The sequence below is a fragment of the Ambystoma mexicanum genome, chromosome 5q (genome assembly GCF_040938575.1).
Source record: "Ambystoma mexicanum isolate Mex_15411 chromosome 5q, UKY_AmexF1_1, whole genome shotgun sequence".
NCBI lineage: Eukaryota > Metazoa > Chordata > Amphibia > Caudata > Ambystomatidae > Ambystoma > Ambystoma mexicanum.
The window spans coordinates 508,697,961-508,716,869 of NC_090933.1; the positions used below are offsets into that span (position 1 = coordinate 508,697,961).

At 43.7% G+C, this 18,909-nt stretch overlaps 1 protein-coding gene across 2 annotated transcripts in view; it reads right to left on the reverse strand.

The window, feature by feature from the left end:
- The window catches only part of CCDC178 (coiled-coil domain containing 178), a 3,486,252-nt gene that overhangs the window by 243,901 nt on the left and 3,223,442 nt on the right, over positions 1-18,909 (reverse strand). For both annotated transcript variants that reach the window (XM_069620987.1, XM_069620986.1), the window contains exon 20: positions 14,596-14,730. In XM_069620987.1, the coding sequence (XP_069477088.1) occupies positions 14,596-14,730 (135 nt within the window). The remainder of the gene's footprint in view (positions 1-14,595; positions 14,731-18,909) is intronic.

Here is an 18,909-nt window from a genome sequence, read left to right on the forward strand (position 1 = left end):
GCAGAATGAGTGCTGTCAGAGTCCGTGCAGATGACATGGAAGATGGCTGGCTTTCATTAAACAACTCTCTTGGTGGCGTGTCCACCTGTCTTGGAGTGCAGGATGGGCACACCAGAATCAGGTAAATAGGTGGTAGTCTGCATCTGATTTGGCTGGTTGTCGTACAAAGCAGAAACAGAGCACAGAGTTTGAGGAAAAGTACACCTACTGTTGTTTGAGATAAGTAGGAATTGGTCCCCACCACACCTCTCTCACATCACTGAAGAAGCACTGTGAGATGGGGTATGGCGCTTTTGCAAATAATGAATCATACTAATAGCCACATACCCCTCTTCCACGTGTGCACATGTCCCAAAAAGCCCCAAACATCCACAACAGCAAAAATAAGAGCAGTCGATTTGAGACAGGTAGCTGTGCCAAAGCCTCCAATGATTATGGAAGACCTAATCTGGCAAAAGGTGGGCGGCAATATGTATTGGGAAAGGAATGGCAAGGCATTGTTGGCAGTGCCCTTACTCATCTTTCCAAGTAGAGGTCGGGATGACAGATAATTCCTTGGTAGAGCAGATATACGCCAGAGATTCTGGCTTGGTTCTAAGCATAAAGGATGAGCTTAGTTGGAAAAATACCCATATCTGGTGCCCTGCCTTCCCCCTACACAACACAGGAGCCATGCCTGCCACGCTTCCTCGCAAATTTCCAAAACACATGGCCCATACCTATCATCCTGCCTCACCTGTCTTCCAACACAAAACTCGTTGCTGGTATTCCAATTTTGGCCAAAACAACAAAAGGAAAATGATTTGTCCAAGATCACTTACTTTATTTAAGAGGCGAAGCCAAGATGTAAGCACAGTCTGCACTTTGGACACTAGGCCACATATCTTCTCAGCTGTAGTTTGAGAAATATGTGCCCATGCCTTCCTATAAAGAGCTAAAGTAAATGCTCTGTTTCTATAGCAATGATTGCACGAAAAGTTCACAAATCAAATGTTATGGTCACCTGACAAATATATAAATCCCTATCGAAATTTATTTTTAAAAAAGTATGATTGGAGCGTTGTTTCCACCACCCTGTATGGATGGCTACAAGCACCACGATGCAACTGTCAGTCTAAAAATAATCTCCTCCGAGTTTTGCAATTTACCTTCAAGACTTATATCCTGAACACCAAAAACAAAACCATGACACAAGGGAGCTGATGTTGGTCAAAAACGTTATTTGATCGCGGGAACCTGAAACGTTTGCATTCGTGCATAGCCAGGTCGCAGCCGCAAAATGTTCATCATATGCACAGCAGAGTCCAAATATGCATGGCAAAGGGCGGCGTACACACAGGAGCTTTTTGCCCTGCAGTATTGCATTCCACAATGCAAAGTGAGTGTCTGGCAAGCTCGAATGCCACGTAGCCTTTAATTTTACTTATGAACTCTGCAACGTTCACAGTTACAATTAAATGCTGCCCGACATGCGAGTATGGCAGGCAATGTGTACAATGGATTCTGTGGGGTTTGCCTGCTTAAGACTAATGCATAAAGCTGGTGGACTCAATAGGGATGGCCAGCATTTGTGCTGGCCTGAAAATTCATGCCGGCACAAATACTGGTGTATCTGTATGTTGGAGAGGAAGGGAGGCGGTGGAAACGCAAGTTGTGTTCCGCCCTTCCTCTCCTCAATAAAAATGATGGAAAATGTGGCGTGGTGTGAATAAAAAGGCGCGAAAGCCTCTTTTACGCCTTTCATTCACGTTACGCCAAAATGGAAAATGAGCTCCATGGCAGTCCTTATACAACAGAGGCATGAAGCTTGCCTTCACGCGTGATGTGAAGAAATATTAAGTTGCACAAAAAACAAACTCGTTTTTGGGCATGGAAGACGAGCACATCTCATGGAAATGAACTAGACAGTATAGAACGGGGGCCATAATTGGGGGGAAACAGGATACTTACCTGGAGCTGTGTGGTGGGCCTTGGTGGTGACGGAATGTATACTAAAAAGTCAACAAGAGGAAGTCAGGGAGATGCTGCCCACCCTAGACTAGCCATGATTTTTCTTTAAATGTATTTTCGTGAATGAGCAGCCGTGGCTCGCTTCACGTGTTCGTCAAGCAGCGGCTTGAATTCAAGTCCAATTCAAGCCAGCAACTTGGCCTCAGCTGGCCCAAGACCCACCCGGCTCGTCCATGTCCACTTCTGAAATGAGGTGCACATTTCAGGTCCGATATCTGGGCTTTAATTTCTCTGCATACAGGGGATCTAAGATGGTAACTGGGGCCCTTATTCATAAGGCAAGTCTATTGGAAGATCATATTGTGAAGATCGACTGGAAATTGGAAGATTCTCCCTCAAACCTGCAATGATGTTCTATGAAGGGAAAATTGTCCCAAAATTTATCTATGGGCTAGAACTAAAATCTGATAATATTTGTAAAGTCTTGAGCAGAATTGAGGGGAAATTATGGAGGAGAATACTTGGGCTCCCTAACGCGGTGCTGTTATCAGCTATCCACTTTGAATTGGGATTTGAAATGGGCATTGTGTCCTTGTGGGCATGGGTGCAATGGGCCTGTCTCTCTCTGTACTCGAAAATGAAGGCTCCTATTCGAGACTCGTTACATCAATTGATGGCCATAAATCTGGATAATTCTCGAGTACTAAGTATCCTTAAAACTAGATCAGAATATGTTCTAAATGAGATTGGTGTGACCCTGGAGACCTTGATCTCAAATCCTATGAAGGCTAAGCAAGCCTTGTTTGATTTTGATTGGACCCAGACCATTGATGCCTTCCATTCTTATCCGCCCTTGAGTCATCTAGCTCATGACCATAGACGTAGAGGCTCTTTAACTGAGATCTTGCTCCAATTTCCAAATCGCTTCTACAGAGATATCCTATTAAGGGTTCGGTGGAACTTACTACCTACTAGGGAAATCCAATTGTGGAGATCCTTAATTTTGGCAGACTCAGCTGTTTGCAGGTTCTGTATAGAGAAACTTAAGACCTCTTGTGGTTGAGTGTGCCCCACTACAGGGCCTGAAAGCGAAGTACCTGGTACCTGGGACCCCTAGCAGTGAATTTAACTATGCTTGACGATGATCTTATATGGAAGCGCCGTCTTAAAATTCATAATACTCCGGAAGAGCGGGCTCTCTCAGTGATTTAATGAAACCTGAATCTCTAGATTCGAAAGTACTTTGATTGTAGGTACTGGCATGTATTTTAATTTGAAAGAATTTTCTAAAACTTGTGAAACAAATGTATATTTGATCTTGGTTTTGAAATTTTCCTGGTTCTAATGTGCTGCTCTTTTTTGTTGTTATTGCCATTGTTGCTATCTATTGTATATTGCTTTCACATAATGTGAATAATACTTTCTCTATTATGTTATCATTTCTTCTTATGTTTTCTTAGATTGCTTTCTTCTTTTTCTTTAATATGAATCTATGTGAACTATTTATATCTTATTTCTTTGCTGATTTAATTATTTATAAAGGTTTGTAATAAACCAATTACAATTTCTTTTTTAAAGAAAGGGAGTGCACAGGGTCTTCCCATTCGGGTTGTATTTTGAATGCCGCCAGCATGCTGCTGCAACCACATTTGTGTGTCCAGCCATGGCAGACAGACAGGACTTTTTCACCGTAACAAAATTCCAAGCTGCGTCCGATTTATTGCGGCGCCGAATTACAGACACATTTATAGCGGGGATGGCTCAATACATATCCAGCATTAGAGGAACAAGAGGTAACCGGGTTTTCAATATTTAAAATGTCAACTGTCTGCTTATTTGTCTTAATTAGCACATGCCATTAGCATGTGATTAAAAAAGATATTGGACAAAATTGATGAAATACTTGAGAAGAAAAAATAATTTCGCACTTCCAAACACTGGAACGATGGCGAGTCCCTCTCCGTGCTTATTTTTCAATTAATAGGTTTCCCCTTTCGTCTGTCTACTTGATGCTGATTTACTGCAGCATTAATAATAATGGAGCTGCAGGAGATACAGATGACAAATGCCGAGGCTTCCTGTTTACCTCTTTGTACAGAGCAGGAAACATAGATCAGCGGCGATGCACTTTAAAGTAGCACTGGAAGTTCGGAACAAGTTGGTTGTTTTCCCTTAATCATGCTAATGGTGTCTGCACGGAAGACTTAGGCAATGCAATATAAAATATGAAGAAAAATGGCCCGCCCGGATGCTTGCGCAGCATTATGTGACTGCTGAAAATGCAGGTTACGGTTTATTAGAATATGCTGCATTAAACATGTAAAAAAAAGAGCCAACAGTTTTGCAAGGGCAGAGCTTAAGAGGCCTGAAAGCCTTACAGAGACCTCTGTCTCATGCTGTCTGGTTACATAGTCGTTAACAACGAAAGCAGAGGAATGACAGTGGCTGAAAAGAATTCTGTAATGGAATCAGGATACTGTATGTTGTAAATTAACAGATACCTTGTAATTGTGCAACTGTTTTCCGTTCAAAAGGGTATAGCTACTGAAATGGCATTCTAGCCAAAAAAAACGGTTTGAATGTAATTAATAGTGGCTTTGCCAAACCACCTGGCTTCAGCAATGCCCAAGGTGTTATGTGGCATCATGCACTACCTTAGTGTCCCTGCGAAATGCATCATCATGTAACTAATCAATTGGCTGATGCATATGACAGCGGTACCGCATGCAGCACCCTTCTCCCCCAAATGTTTGTGATTACTTTGCAGCTCAACTTACTCCACTGTCTGGGTCCGAGGAGAGTTTGGAACCTGTAACAACTGGCGATGAGCCGTGGCCCGTGCACACTGCACCAGTCCTTTACAATTGGATCTCCCGTGGGCAGGCAGCATCCCTGCGGCATGTGTTGCACAAGCCGCCCAACACTGTTCAGCAGGAGGTGGTGATTCTGCAGGCACTGTGGTGAGGCTGCTATTGTATAACTGCTCTTGATGATCACTCAAACTCACTACCACTGTGTACAACAGAGGCATGTGGCTCCATATGCAGTGTGAGTGTTGCCTGCTCCGCTAGCTCTGTGGCACTTTGTTGGTGGGATCACCATATCTTTAAAGACGACACCCTGCGTGAAAGGGTAAGAAGGATGAACAAAGATCTCACCAACTTTACGCACGAGAAAGCCTTCCCATACACACAGGAGAACTACTTTACACAAGAAACAACAGACGATAGCCCCACACAAAGCGGACAAGGCAACAAGAAAAAAAGTCTCTTTTAGAAATACATCTTTTAGCTCAAGTGATGGAAGCTCATACGGTGATAACAAATCATATCGCGGCAAATCCAACTGACGCAACATGAGAAGGGGAAACCCCCGAGGCCGAAGAGAAAATAACAGGGGAGGAGGTAACCAAAGTGGTAGACCAAATGCTCAACAACAACATTTTTTAGAGAACGGAGCAGAGACATGGGATCTGGAACCTCGGGTAACCCAAAGCATGGCAGCCTTGTGGTGAATCTATCTGACTATCAACCAACAGAACAAGAAATGCAATTGCTGGAGAAAGGAATGGGTTTCGACCCTACGAACCACCATAGCTCTTTTATCTTCCGGCAGGAATTTAACCATTTCATGAGAAAGATCCACCTACATCAATTTCTTGAGGATAAAGCGTATGAACAAGAAGTCTCGGACTCAGGTTTGAGTAGCAAATCAACCTTCTGCGTACCAATAGCAGCCCAGAGTCCAGAAGCATTGGTATTCCAAAAAAGAGTACTAAAAGAGATCACGACGCTAGAACAACAGGCTAAAGGTAAGAAAACCTTTCAAAACATCAGTAACAAAGAAACCCTTGCGCTTAAGCAACTCTCTAGCAATTATGAAATCATAATTCGTAGAGCAGACAAAGGAGGATCCAAAGTGATCCTCAATCGGGCAGATTACATAAGGGAATGTTATCGCCAACTACTAGATCTTACCTGCTACCAAACACTCGCAGAAGATCCGACCCCGCGATTACTAAAGATGATTACCCTTAAAGTTACGAAAGCAAAAGAGAGAGGGTGGATTAGCCGGAAAGAATGTGATTTTCTTATCAAAGATAAACCCCAGATTCCGCAATTCTATACCTTGCCCAAAATTCACAAGGCCATGACTAATCCACCGGGTAGACCAATTGTCTCAGGGATAAACTCCGTGTTGGAGCCACTATCTAAATTCGCAGATACTTTTTTACAACCTTTAGTGAAAAAAATGGCCTCATATATACAGGATACTACTCAGATTATATCAGAGGTAGAAAATCTGGACTTCGATCCACAGACGGAGCTACTTGTTGGTCTAGATGTAGTGGCATTGTATACTAGTATCCCCCAACAACTATCTCTAGAAGTACTCGAAGAAAAACTACTAATCGAAAATACCGTGACAATCACTCCAGTATCATTCATTCTATGGTGCGCAGAAATGGCTCTAGTCGAGAGTTACTTCCACTTTAATGGAGAATTTTTCAAACAGATACAAGGCACCGCCATGGGCGCCACTCTGGCGCCCAGTGTAGCCAATCTTTATATGGAAGGGTTCAAAACCAACATTATCATGCATAACTCAAACCCGTTCATTAACTACATCAAAAAATGGCGTTGTTATATAGATGACATTTTTATGATTTGGACAGGAGGCCTATAGGAACTGGAACGCTTTTACAAATGGATCGACTTACAAAACAGTTTTCTAAAATTCACCCATCAACATAGTACAACATCTTTAGTTTTCCTGGACATTACCATCAGTGTCGAACCTAACACAAAAAAACTGTATGTCAAACCATACAACAAACCATCTGATAGAAACTCCTTGTTACACTACTCAGGTTTTCACCCGCGCCATGTACGCGATAATCTATCTTTAGGACAATTCCTAAGACTTAAAAGGAACAGTACCAATAGAACCGATTTCCAAGCCGAAGCAATGAAAATGAAAGATAAACTTGAAAATAGGGGATATCCGAATAAAATCACTCAGAGCGCACTGAAACGGGCCAAAAACAACAACAGAGAGGCTTTGTTAGAATATAAGGCACAGCGTACACAACGCACCCAAAAAGAAACTGATAAAAGACTTGTTTTTGTCAATACCTATAATCATCTCTCAATGGAATTAAAAAAAATATTGGTAAAAACTGGCATCTACTGGCAAACTGTGAACACCCGATCGCAAGACCCATCATTGCGTTTAAAAGAAGCCGCAACGTAAAAGAAATCTTGACAAGAAATGACATCAGTAGGAAACAAACATCACAAACTACATTACCGCAACAATGGGGATTCCAAACCCTAACGGGACATACACCATGCGGCAATTGACGGTGTTGCTCTTCAACTTTCAAGAGCACAGCAGTAGATATTGGCTTACCAACAGTATGGCAACAAAAAACGTTTAGCAATTGTAATACCAAGATGGTCATGTATGCAGTATGATGTCCATGCAAAAAAATGTACATTGGGAAAACGGATAGAAAAATCAAAATCCGAATAGGGGAACATAAAAGCTGTATCAGAAATATAACCCAGAATGCACCTTTAGTCGAACATTGGTGGGAATTCAATCATAAAGTAGAACAAATTAGCTGGACTGTTCTATACAAACAAAGATCAAGTATGGATAACAATAAAGATGAAAGAACTCTCTTGAAAAAAGAGCAACAGCTAATCTTCCTCACTAATAGTATGACGAATGGCCTAAATGAAAAAATTGATCTATGGGTCTAATACTGTGAAAATCTAGTAGTCTAGAGTCCCCTCTTCCGAGTATGTCGTTAACATCTGAACAGTTCGAAAAACTATTGATGTAACTTTTTAAGCGGAACACCTCTTTCTGAGTAACTGAGCCTTTATATAATAAAAAAACATTAGCTAATTCTTTTTATCACTTATAACATGATTAAAAGGCTTAAAATATATAAAATTGATCATTTGGTTCCAAATTGCGAAAGCCAATGGTTTTGGAGAACACTGTATCGAGAAAGTCGGAAACATGTGAAAAATCTGACTTGTGAAATATCTCACAAATTACCATTGCACCTCCTCCTCCAAAGCGGAATATTCTGTTGAAATAGTGAAGCCCTGTATATACGATACGCAAGTTCCCAAATCATGATTGGATAGCATTTGCTCTCTCCCTTTAAATGCGTAATGGGCATAATGCATTGGATGATTGACTAGGACAACCTACATACCTCGAATTACCTCTGCGCATGTGCATACTGGGTATGCTGATACAAAAAGCCTGATACACTTCTAATCAACAGAGGTGAACCCGGAAGCAAGGACGCACTGAAAGGGGGAGGAGCGAATGTAACTCGAACACGGTACTTTGACGTTACAACACAACGGTAAGAAAAATGTAGCTGCCAAACAGTTAGAAGACCTAAAATATAAGCTTTACGCACGCTACATTGACGCGCTGTGATTTAGTAATAATATTAGAAAACGGCACCGAAAGTCGTACGATTGGGGAAGCTTTTTCTTAATAACATAACGTACGGATACAGGTCTAGTAAGAAAACATGCTAACCTGCAGTAGCCTTAAACACACATGGATGGAAAATGTTTGGACTAATCTTTAACCTTTTCTAAACCCTAGAAAGAATACACAAGACTACACAAAAGCAGATACAAGACGGCAGAACCGGTCATGTGATATCTGCAGTCTATTTCGCTGAACTGTACGCCACACTGACTTTCTAGAATGTCCCATGCCTAGATGAATACCAGAAACTAAGTAAGTGTTACTGGTGTAATAAGTATGCTTTAATAGCCATTCTCCTCAAGTTCATAAGGTGAAAATATAATATTCTCTCTTGTAGCCCCTGATAACGTTCTAGCCACTCTACTCATTAGAGAGAGGAGATTGAGTTTTTCTGATAACTCCACCTCAACAAGGAACGTGAATAAGACCAATTTCAAAAGTGAGTGATGTTTTTGATCTCACTCACACACAAGGTGCAGAAAGGACATTGTAAGGTCCAAAGCTATTGTTCTCCCTTCCTCCTCATGTATTTTTCCATTCTCACCACATAAAAAATGGGGCTGAGGTAATACACTCTAACCTGACGTCAACCGTCACGTGCACTCCTTTGTTCCTTGAATACCACACAATGGGTGCGTGGGCTTTTGATCTTCAACTGTCACTAATGAAGCATGACAGATTGTAGAGTTGAGCAGCGATAATAGGTCACTAATCAGCCTATTTTTCTCTTGTTGCTCCCCGCTAGGTGATGATCCTTTTCCAACTCGATAGAAGATAAGGGGAATAATACCCCATCTAAATGATGAGACCATCTAGATCTTATTTGAAAATGTTAAAATAAGATTGTCTGTAGCAATTAATACTACTGTTTTAGATTGTACTTTCGACAGAAACATTATTTGCCAAACTGCCTGATCTTTCTTTACTAGCCCCTGAAGAATTCCCTAACAATTATTATAAACACAACAAAATTGGGAAGAAACATGTCGTGCACTATTTGTGTGTTGAATGAGAATGTGATAAATGATGGTATATGAGAATGTATGAAACGAGTCAAACTGAGGTGTGTGAAGCTAAGTCTGAATGAATGTGAGAAACAACACAACACATCACCCTGTTAAAGCCAAAAGCAACTTTAGAATCTGTTTCTATGAGCTTTCCTAATGGAGGTTTCAGTCGTTGCATTTGTTTCTGTCAATGAATTATTTGTTTTAAATGTTTGGTGAAGGACTATCTATTAATAGAGTGCCTACACCAATGGTGTTCTTAAAATTCGAGAGTAATTGATAAATAAATATATATATATTTTCTACTAAGTAGTGTCCATTAGTATGCTAAACTTGTGCTCCAAGTGACTATAGGACTTAAACAAAGTATTAAGCTAGTGGGTTTATGACCAGCGTGAAGCAACTTTCGGCACCAGCTCTAGTGTCAAAAATTTTAGAAGGGAGAACCCCTTTATGTGAAGGGTATGCTGGTGACACATAAAAACCCCTTTATCTCTCTTTTTTGTTCTAAAAAAGGGATCACCATAGTACCTGTGGAGAACTCTGGCTAGCAGCCCTGGTGACCGGGTACTTTTTCGGCCAGTGCTAAGGGTTTATCTTCTTTCTGTCAACTCTGCAGCTGTTCCCATTCAGGTACCTAGGCATACAGAAGTGAAGAAAACCTCCCATACAATCCTTTTTAAGCCTGCCAGTAGGCTCACCAAAAGGTTCCTGGCCAAGCTCCAGCAGGCACGCTAAACCAAAGGGGGAGTTTGATGTCACAGGAGCACTCTCTATGCAAGGCCACAGACGGCTCATGTGGATGGAGCCTCTTGTTGCAATGTACTCTGAGGCATGGTGGCAAATGTATGAGGTGGCAAAGAACATGCTGCTGCTCTTATCTGGCAGGTGACAAGGTCCTCAAGGTATTCAAGACGCTTTGCCCCACTGACATTGTCTACTCTGCTGCGACTCTGGCCATGATGGCGTATTTCTGTAGATTGGCGAATGTGGATTATGGACGTTACCAATTGTGCCAGGTGCACCTATATTCATATTAATAGCTTGACAGCATCCATGCAAAATGTGTCACCTGGCACTCACATGTACTTTGATTGATGGGGACGATGAACTATACACGCGCCCGATGCATGGGTGTTAGCCAGTGCATCACTGGTGACAAATCCTGCAGGAACTAGGAATCACCCTCCCGCCGATTTTGGATTTTGGTTGCTCTCACCAGCTAGCTTAGCCCAGACCCATCCATATGATATGATATGATATGATAGCTTATTTATATAGCGCCTATACACAATGTGTTTCAAAGCACTTCACGACAACAGAGGGAACAAGCGAAAATACAAAACATTCTTAAAGGCCATGAACAACAAGAATGTGAAATTAGCTATCGTACCCGGCCTAGCGACATTTCTGATAGTGCAAGTGCTATAGGAGGGAAGTGGGAACAGACAGAAGACTACCGTACTAGGACTGACGACATTTCTGGAAGAGCCGGAGAATTACACGAGGTGAGGGAGAGGGGAGGAGAAAGGAGGCAGAGGAACAAAACAAGCGGTTATTGTACTAGGCCCGACGACATTTCAGATAGTGCTGGAGGGGATGAATAACAATTAAAAGGGGGAGGGGAACATGTGTTACTATCATACTAGGTCAGGGACAATTCTGATACAGTAAGTGCATAGAAAAAGTAAGGGAGGGGGAGGAGAGAGGGTGAGAGAGAGAAGGGGGAAAGGCGAGGTGAAGAGAGAAGAGCATAAAGACGTTGAAAAAGAGCAGAGAAGCAGAGGGGCAGGCGAAGACAGTTGCAGAGGTCAGTAAAACATGCAATGTTGCAAGGGAACAGAAAATGTAGGCAAGGATTCACAGTGACGATGGGCAAAGCATCATTCAGGGCCAGCCTTAGTGCGAGATCCAGGGGAGGACCAGTATGACAGTTGAGGGGGTGAAGCACCAAGAGTCAATGGGCCTCATTACAAGTCAGCCGGTCCGGAAACAACAGTGGCAATAAATCCGCTGCCACCATTGTTTCTGGACCGGCTGATTCCGAGTCCTGCAGGCGGGAGGTGTCACTCCCGCCAGGTCTGACCTGGCTGAAATAACACCACCCGCCTGCAGGCGGACATGGAAACACCAGCTCCGTCATAGGACTCCATGGACTCCATGGGAATGGGGATTTACAGAATTCGCCTCCATAATTACTGGGTCACCGGGGTTGTAATGCCCCGGTCATTCCGGCAATCACAGAGGCGGAATGATATTACCAGTCTGGCAGCAGCCTGCCGGTTTTTCCGCCGGACACGTAATGAGGACCAATGTGTCCAAAGTCAAATCCAAGCATTGGCAAAAGTCATTGATGGTGAACCCTTCGTCAATCAAGACCACTCCTGCAATGAATGGGAGGGGGACAAGAGGGGGTAGGAGGGCATATAGCGACATCACAGGGGACCAGTGGGGGGTACAGCAAAAACACCACGTGTGACCAGAGGGGAGTGGGGAAGAAACTCTAAGCACCCTTACTGTGGAAGGCGTGAGGTCAAAGTGTTTTAGTGAATCGCATTCAGTCTTCAGAGTTCTTGAACTGCAATCACCTATCTGCTTGTTATGCTGTATTGTGTTTGGGAGATCTTTATTAGTTGTTAGATAGATCAGCAACAGTGAGGGCCGATTAATTGGTCATGGTGGTAGATTAAGCTCATGTGTGGTGGCAAAAGAGCATTCGAACACACATCACAAATAAAGCACTGCATGGAGCGTAGTACTCTTTTAAGCCGGTCCCAACACACTTGCAGTTGTGGGCATGGACAGATGAGGGTGCCAGGTGGTAGCTGAGGCCTCACAAGCAGAAGCGCCTCAGGCAAAGATGGTGTTGTCTCCACCCATTGAGCTTGAGTCTCACAGACTAGTATTGGGTGAGTGGATTGCTGGGACAGGAAGAGGGCCAGGGTCAAGGTATAGCTTAGGGTCTTGAGGTAGGACAAAGGTGGCTACTGGAGCTAGAACAGACCTGTAAAGGGCTGTCTGCATAGATGGCACAGGGCAAGTCTCACGCCAATTGTGATGTAGCCTTTAGCAGCAGTGGGATCCAGGACAGTGACTGCCCACTTCCAGGACTGACTGAGGAAAGCCAGATCACTAGTCAGCAGCAGAAGCAGTGGTCAGAAGAGGTTGGAAAAGCGAGACTGGTCCTTCCTCATCATAACAACCAGCAACAGCTTTTCAATCCTACAATGCCAATGATCAGATTATTCGGGAGTCCTGTGACTTATTCACAGTGCTGGGCTATCACCAGTACCCGATAGACCTAATACCCACTGCCAGGACAGCACACAGCAATACTTCCTTTGGCCCGCCCCATACAGTCCTAGTGTGAGCTAGACTTGGCACACTGGATATAAAGCCCAGACACCAACCCCCTGTCATGTGAAATGGGCAGGATCATTTTTGATGGGGCAGTGACAACAATTTAAGGTCGTTTTACGGGGTCAATAAAAAAACAACTAACACAGGACTCTCTTTTGAGGCAATATGAAACTTGCATGGTAGGCAGTTCTGTAGACATAATCATTATTTGTGCGTAATATTACTGGCCACACACAGAGTTGACAAGTACATTGGAGTACCCGGAATCAGGCACAGCCCCCTTGTTTCTAGCTTGGAGAACGATTTAGGGTTTGATTTAAACACATATACATATCTTTCTCATAGTGCAATGCATGGTAGCAGCATGATCATTGTTTGTATTGCGCATGTGTGGTGGTCCAGAAGGACCGGAGTGTGGCGTGACCCGTGCTTTGTTGTCAAGCTTGATGTGGTGGCGTGGGGGCTTCAGCATGGCTCGCAGAGTGGCCCCCTCATTTTGTGCTACGCCAGTGACAGCTTACAGTCAGTCCTTGTGCACCCATCTGTGCTCAATGATCAGAAACGAGAGGGTGAAAATCGTCCCTACAAAATCTCCAAAGCGTAGACGATGTACCGCGTTGACGCCTGGTATGCCTGACTGGAAGGCAATGACTAACTCAAAATTGGGCCATTAGATTACTAAGCTAAAAAGGATGTGTTTAATGTGGTTTTGTTGTCTTTCAATAATCACGCCTCTGTAGTTCGGCACTGGTGTTACTTATGCACACTACATTGACAGAGCTTTAGAAATGGGACAAACACAATATTTGTAGTGTAGTGCCCCTTTAAGAGGGGCGTGGTGAGTCCTGAGGAGACACGGATCATCACTGCGTCACTATGTTAATCAAAGGGGCCACTGCAGGCACGTGCGGCACTGCAGTTGAGACCCAGTTAGCGGCAACTCCTGGCTCCTGTTGCCTTTGTGCATGCCTGTTTGCTGCTGTGTGGCCCTGTCTCCTCCCTGGGCCTGTGTGATCACAGTGCCTGGGCCGTGTGTGCTGGGTTCCCCCAGTGTGTCATAGCCAGCAGGTGCCCCCTCCCGTGTCTGTTGCTGCGTGGATGCAGCAAGCGAGGTGATCCTGGGACCTAGTGGTGTGCTCCGGTACTCCCGGAGCACCATATATTCTGAAAAAAAATTACAATATTTTCACCTCGAAACCCTCACACATGGGGGCATAAAGATCATGGCGCATTTTTTGTTTAAATAATGTAGACCAAACAGATGCAAGTGGGCAGCGACATGACACATAGTCTACATTTTACCAATGCCTTTAGGCTTCTAATCTTTCACAAACGTGCATTATCTGTGGTGAAAGTTAGGACAGGTAATCGAACCCACACCAAAAAAACATTTTATGTTAACACGAAATGGGTGGGCAAAGGTACACGAGTTTAACATGTTGTACACTGAACAAAATATTTCGAATATACCAGTCTGCTCAGTGTGCACCTGCTTGTGTAATGCTTTCAAATGAATGCATTCACACGTTTGCAATTCGAAAAACATCCGCACCATCTCCATTTTTGTAAGCATACCCGGTGCATGTGCAAACACACTGAAGTCATCCTTCATGCAATTCTAGTTTATTAAAGAGGTTAAAAATGTATGAAACTCTGATGGGATATGGTTTTAATGCTTCATCACACTACCCATCATTTGCTTTTCAATCTAGATCCGAGTGATCTTTCGTACCTCCTCGCAATCACCTACCTGCACGGCTAATATTTTCTGAGCATTCTCGTGAGAGGCGGCCTGGCACGTCGCCAGCCCAGCTTGGCTGTAGAGGCCTCGCAGCTTGAAGTATTGCAGCAGTGCGCTATGCATCCGGCGTTGTAGCACGGAGAGCTAAAGGGGGTGGGGGGGCGGGGGGAGAGAGGAAAAAACAGGCACTGGTCAGGGTAGGAGAGGAAATTAATGGCACTGTTCAAGAAGAATGATGGAGGGGAAATATAGAAAGCACTCAATAGCCCATTCGGCACTGTACGGGTCTGACAGGAATTTCACAGTCTCGTGGCTTTTCAGCCCACTCATGCGCATTCATCAGAAACCAGTCACATCTGGCTGCCAGGATGGGGGGTTAATTTTCTCCAAATGCCTCAGCGGTTTTCTGCTAGCTGAGGCAAACTCTGTGACTGCAAAGCTGATGAGTAAAATATTTCTACTTCACCCAGTTTAACTCAAAGCCGATAGCCCTGGGGCATATTGAACCTTTTCTTTGTAAAAAAAAAAAAAAGGAACCAAATTAAACAATCCTTTGTGAAAGACATCAGGTCAGGCTAAAGTTTACAATGCAAGTTTTGAGGCTTAGATGTACACCGTTGCTTGTGTATCTTGTAAGGCTATTCATTGCTTGAATGTGCGTTTCGGAGCATGACCAAACTAAAGAGAATTAAATCAGGCAGTGACTACAGAGAGAGAACAATAACAGGAAACGCATATCCAGATAGCACCCCCTATTAATCTACCGAGCTACAGCCAAGTGACATAACATAATCTAAATGAACTGGGCACCAGCCATTGTAGGCACTTTTTTATATTAAATTCAGACACCTGCTTCTACCATAAACATTCCTGAAGAGGTAACATTAAATCTCTGGAGACTGTATCATTTATTAATAGAAACCTCGTTGATTTCCACATTATCCAAAACTACGCGTTTTATAACTTCATTTAGTATCATTCTAATATCGTTCCTAGTCTAAAACATATTTGTCTCTTGTTAATTATTCTCCAGCTTTAGCTAAATTCCCGCACGATACATAATCTCAAATCATTACTAGGTTTATATAGGTCTGAACTTAGAGAGCCTTAACTCTCACCTCCATCTAATGCAATACGAAAAAGATATTTAAAAAATGACCTGGGGTTGGATCACTATAGTGGCATAAAATAAACTCCTTTGACTAGCTTGGTACAACATGGGGTGCCTTACATAAACGAAAAATATCTAGCAGCAATACATTTCTGAGCACCACTACTTACTTTGTTTTAGGTCCAGGTCCCAGAGCTGGAAAACCAATTGCTGAGAAGGACACAAGCCCCACATGGGGATAACAAACTCCGACACCGACTGTTTCAGTTCGAGTGCTGGAGCAAGCAATCCTTGCTGATGTCTTGCATTGATCAATCACTGAGACGATTATCTTTATTATTAGGGTATTCCTTGAGTGCAGACCTAGCTTCAAGAAGCAACAGAGCACTTTACAAGTCATGGGGGCAGTACACGGTGACGGAAGCAGAGATACAAGGGACAGGGAGCCAACAATGGGGGACCAGGTGGATAATTAGGCAGCAAGGGATCTACGAGCAACCACAGGGACCAAACAGGGAGGAGCTCATCGCCCAATCTCAGATTGGGCCAAGAGTGGAGGGTGTATGAACCTAGGTGTCAGGGAGGAGCCATTCTTTGAAGGTGTGGGTCTTTAGCTCCTTCCTGGAATGTAGAAGCAAGGAGGCAAGTCCGGTGTTGACAGGGACGAGGTTTCAGAGCCTGTGGGCATGTTAGATGAGAGAAGCAATCTGTCCAAAGATTACGGAAGGCGATCAGAAAGAAGACTTGGAACCTAATCCTGGGTGATACCATAATTACAGCAGTTGAGAGCCACTGAAAAAGCTGCAGATCCAGATCTCTCCTATCCTGGCGCGTACTCTGGTCCTTATTGAGGGAGTAGTTGAGTGACTGAGGAGAAGTGCTGTTCCTCCACTGGAATGTACTAAACTATGATTTAAGGGGGCTGCAAACAAGCTGTGGGTCTAGAACAAAAAGGAAGGGTTCCATGTGGACCTGAAGCCTAGATGAGAGCCAGAGGCAATTCTAGCACAGATTATACCCAGAAAAATGTTTGCCTTTGCCAGAAGGTATCCCCTCAGAGCCTCCCTGCACAAGTGCATTGGTGTAACAAAAAAACTGCCAGACCCATTAAGTGCTCAACCTAATTACATAATGTCAACTTAATAAACAGCTCTGCATATTTTAGTGTTCAGGGCGGCCAGGGGACTATTAGCAGACTGCCAATATTCAGGCAGGAGAAACTGGGTCCTGGAAATCCCCTGCACCAAGAACGGAGACCCAGCCAAAGAGCAAAGTTCAACTGTCTTTATTACGCATTCAAATGACAGGGATTGCATCATGAAAAACTAACATTCTCCACACTCACTCTCAGTGTCTAGGCCTTTGTCAGCAGGTTTTGTCCACTTATGATGTCACAAATGCAGTTTCATCCCAAAAACCTAATGTGGACCTGGATAGGTTAGTAAGGTGAGTTACATACATTTTTCGATAGGTGTTAATGCATCAATTGGGTAACCACATCGGGTGGCTCCTTCTGAGACCACCTCCAAAAAGTATCAAATACAAAGTTACAGGTTAGTGAAAGGTGGTTGGCCGGTGCAACGTTGTATGAACTCATCGGAGTAGGTGAATAGGGATTGGACAGACAAGGTCTTCCCAGCCTTGAGCCTTGAACAGTTACCAGGCCAAGTGCAACACTCATGGTAGTAGGAATGACTGCAAAGGTACTGCGTGTTCCCAATAAGTAACCTTCCCCCATCTCCTGTCCTGTGAGACAGAAAATTTGTCTTGGAACCTGTGCTACATTTGTATCTCTCTGTATTCAGTCTGGTGGAAACAGCATTATCTACCTAGCTCGAATAAATAGGCATTGTTCACAATGTTCAGGTCACGTGTGTAAGTACAACTGTCTGAAATTATGAGGATTTTCTGGTTTGGTTTCTTGCAGGTGCCCTATTGTCTCTGCTTATCTGGGAATGTTCCTTCCCTCAGTGTCCTTGGCTATCAGTGCACAGTAACTGTGCTGAAAGCATGCTCTGCCAGCTTCAGCTGGATCAGTCCATCAGCTTTCTCTGTGTCTCAAATTCTCAAAGCCTCTCCCATTCACTCCAATATGCTTATGTCGTCCACCTTTATATGCATGGCTTTCTCTGTTAGTTACATTGAGCTTCAGCAAACTGTCCATTTGTATTCTTATGCGTCTTGTGGTTTTCTGCTTAGCGAGAAGTATGTGTCAATCCTCTATGTCATTCATAAGTATTTGATTTGTGTCCATTAGCGATCAACTAAAATGACTGCATAGCTTCGTGCAGCAAATCATATGTGCTTCATGTCAAATGCATCTATGTCATGATGCCAGTCGTTACGTCATCGGCTCCATGTGGCTTCAGTCAGACAACTTGCTCTATAGATGGCAGACTCGTCTCTGCTGTGACATCGTCAGGATACGTCTGAATGTCTGAGTGAATAGCGTCCCTCACACCTTCGATACTTCATCAATGAAGGACAGGTGAGGGTCAGCAGCAAGGTACATCTCTCATTTCTCTGTCGACGTGCTGAGAGTGGGATAGGTGCAATGAGGGCAATGTTAAGGTCCCCCTCTTCAATCCCCCCTCTGGTCGCCAAGTCGACCTCACTACCAAAACTATTCTCCCTGGTCAGGTACTGCTTCAGTATCAGTACTTTAGCCACTCCTCCTAAGTGTCCAGCACATCTTACTTGCTCTTCCAAACTGCAGGTCTTATAACAGCAATCTGTATCAGGTTTGCACCATACCCATTTTCCCCAATAGTTGCGTGTGTCTGGGAAAAGGAGAACACTGCTTCAGATGTGACTGCAATTCATCAAGAGTCTGTGTTTCTCCGTCCGCTTTTGTCTCCATGCCCAGTAAGATTTTCATCCCTATTGTCTTTTCAGTGGTCTTTTTGCATTGAGCTGTTGCTACCCTGATAACACAGAAGGTGAATAATACTAGGAGTGGGAAGACAAATTGTCTTGTGGTGCTGGTGTTGTACAGCAGTCTGTTTTCCATGCAAATTGACCAGGAGGTAGAGTCTGTGTGCAGTGCATCCTGAAAAGACTTTAAAAACTCAATTCCAGCATGGAGCGTGGCACGGAGCGAGAAGACGAGTGGTCTTCTGTGGTTCTCAGTAGACTCGGTTGACGAGTGAGCCGCACGACCTGCCGAGCCGTCAAGTCGTCCGAGTGCAGAAGTGAACTCACCTTCAAAATCC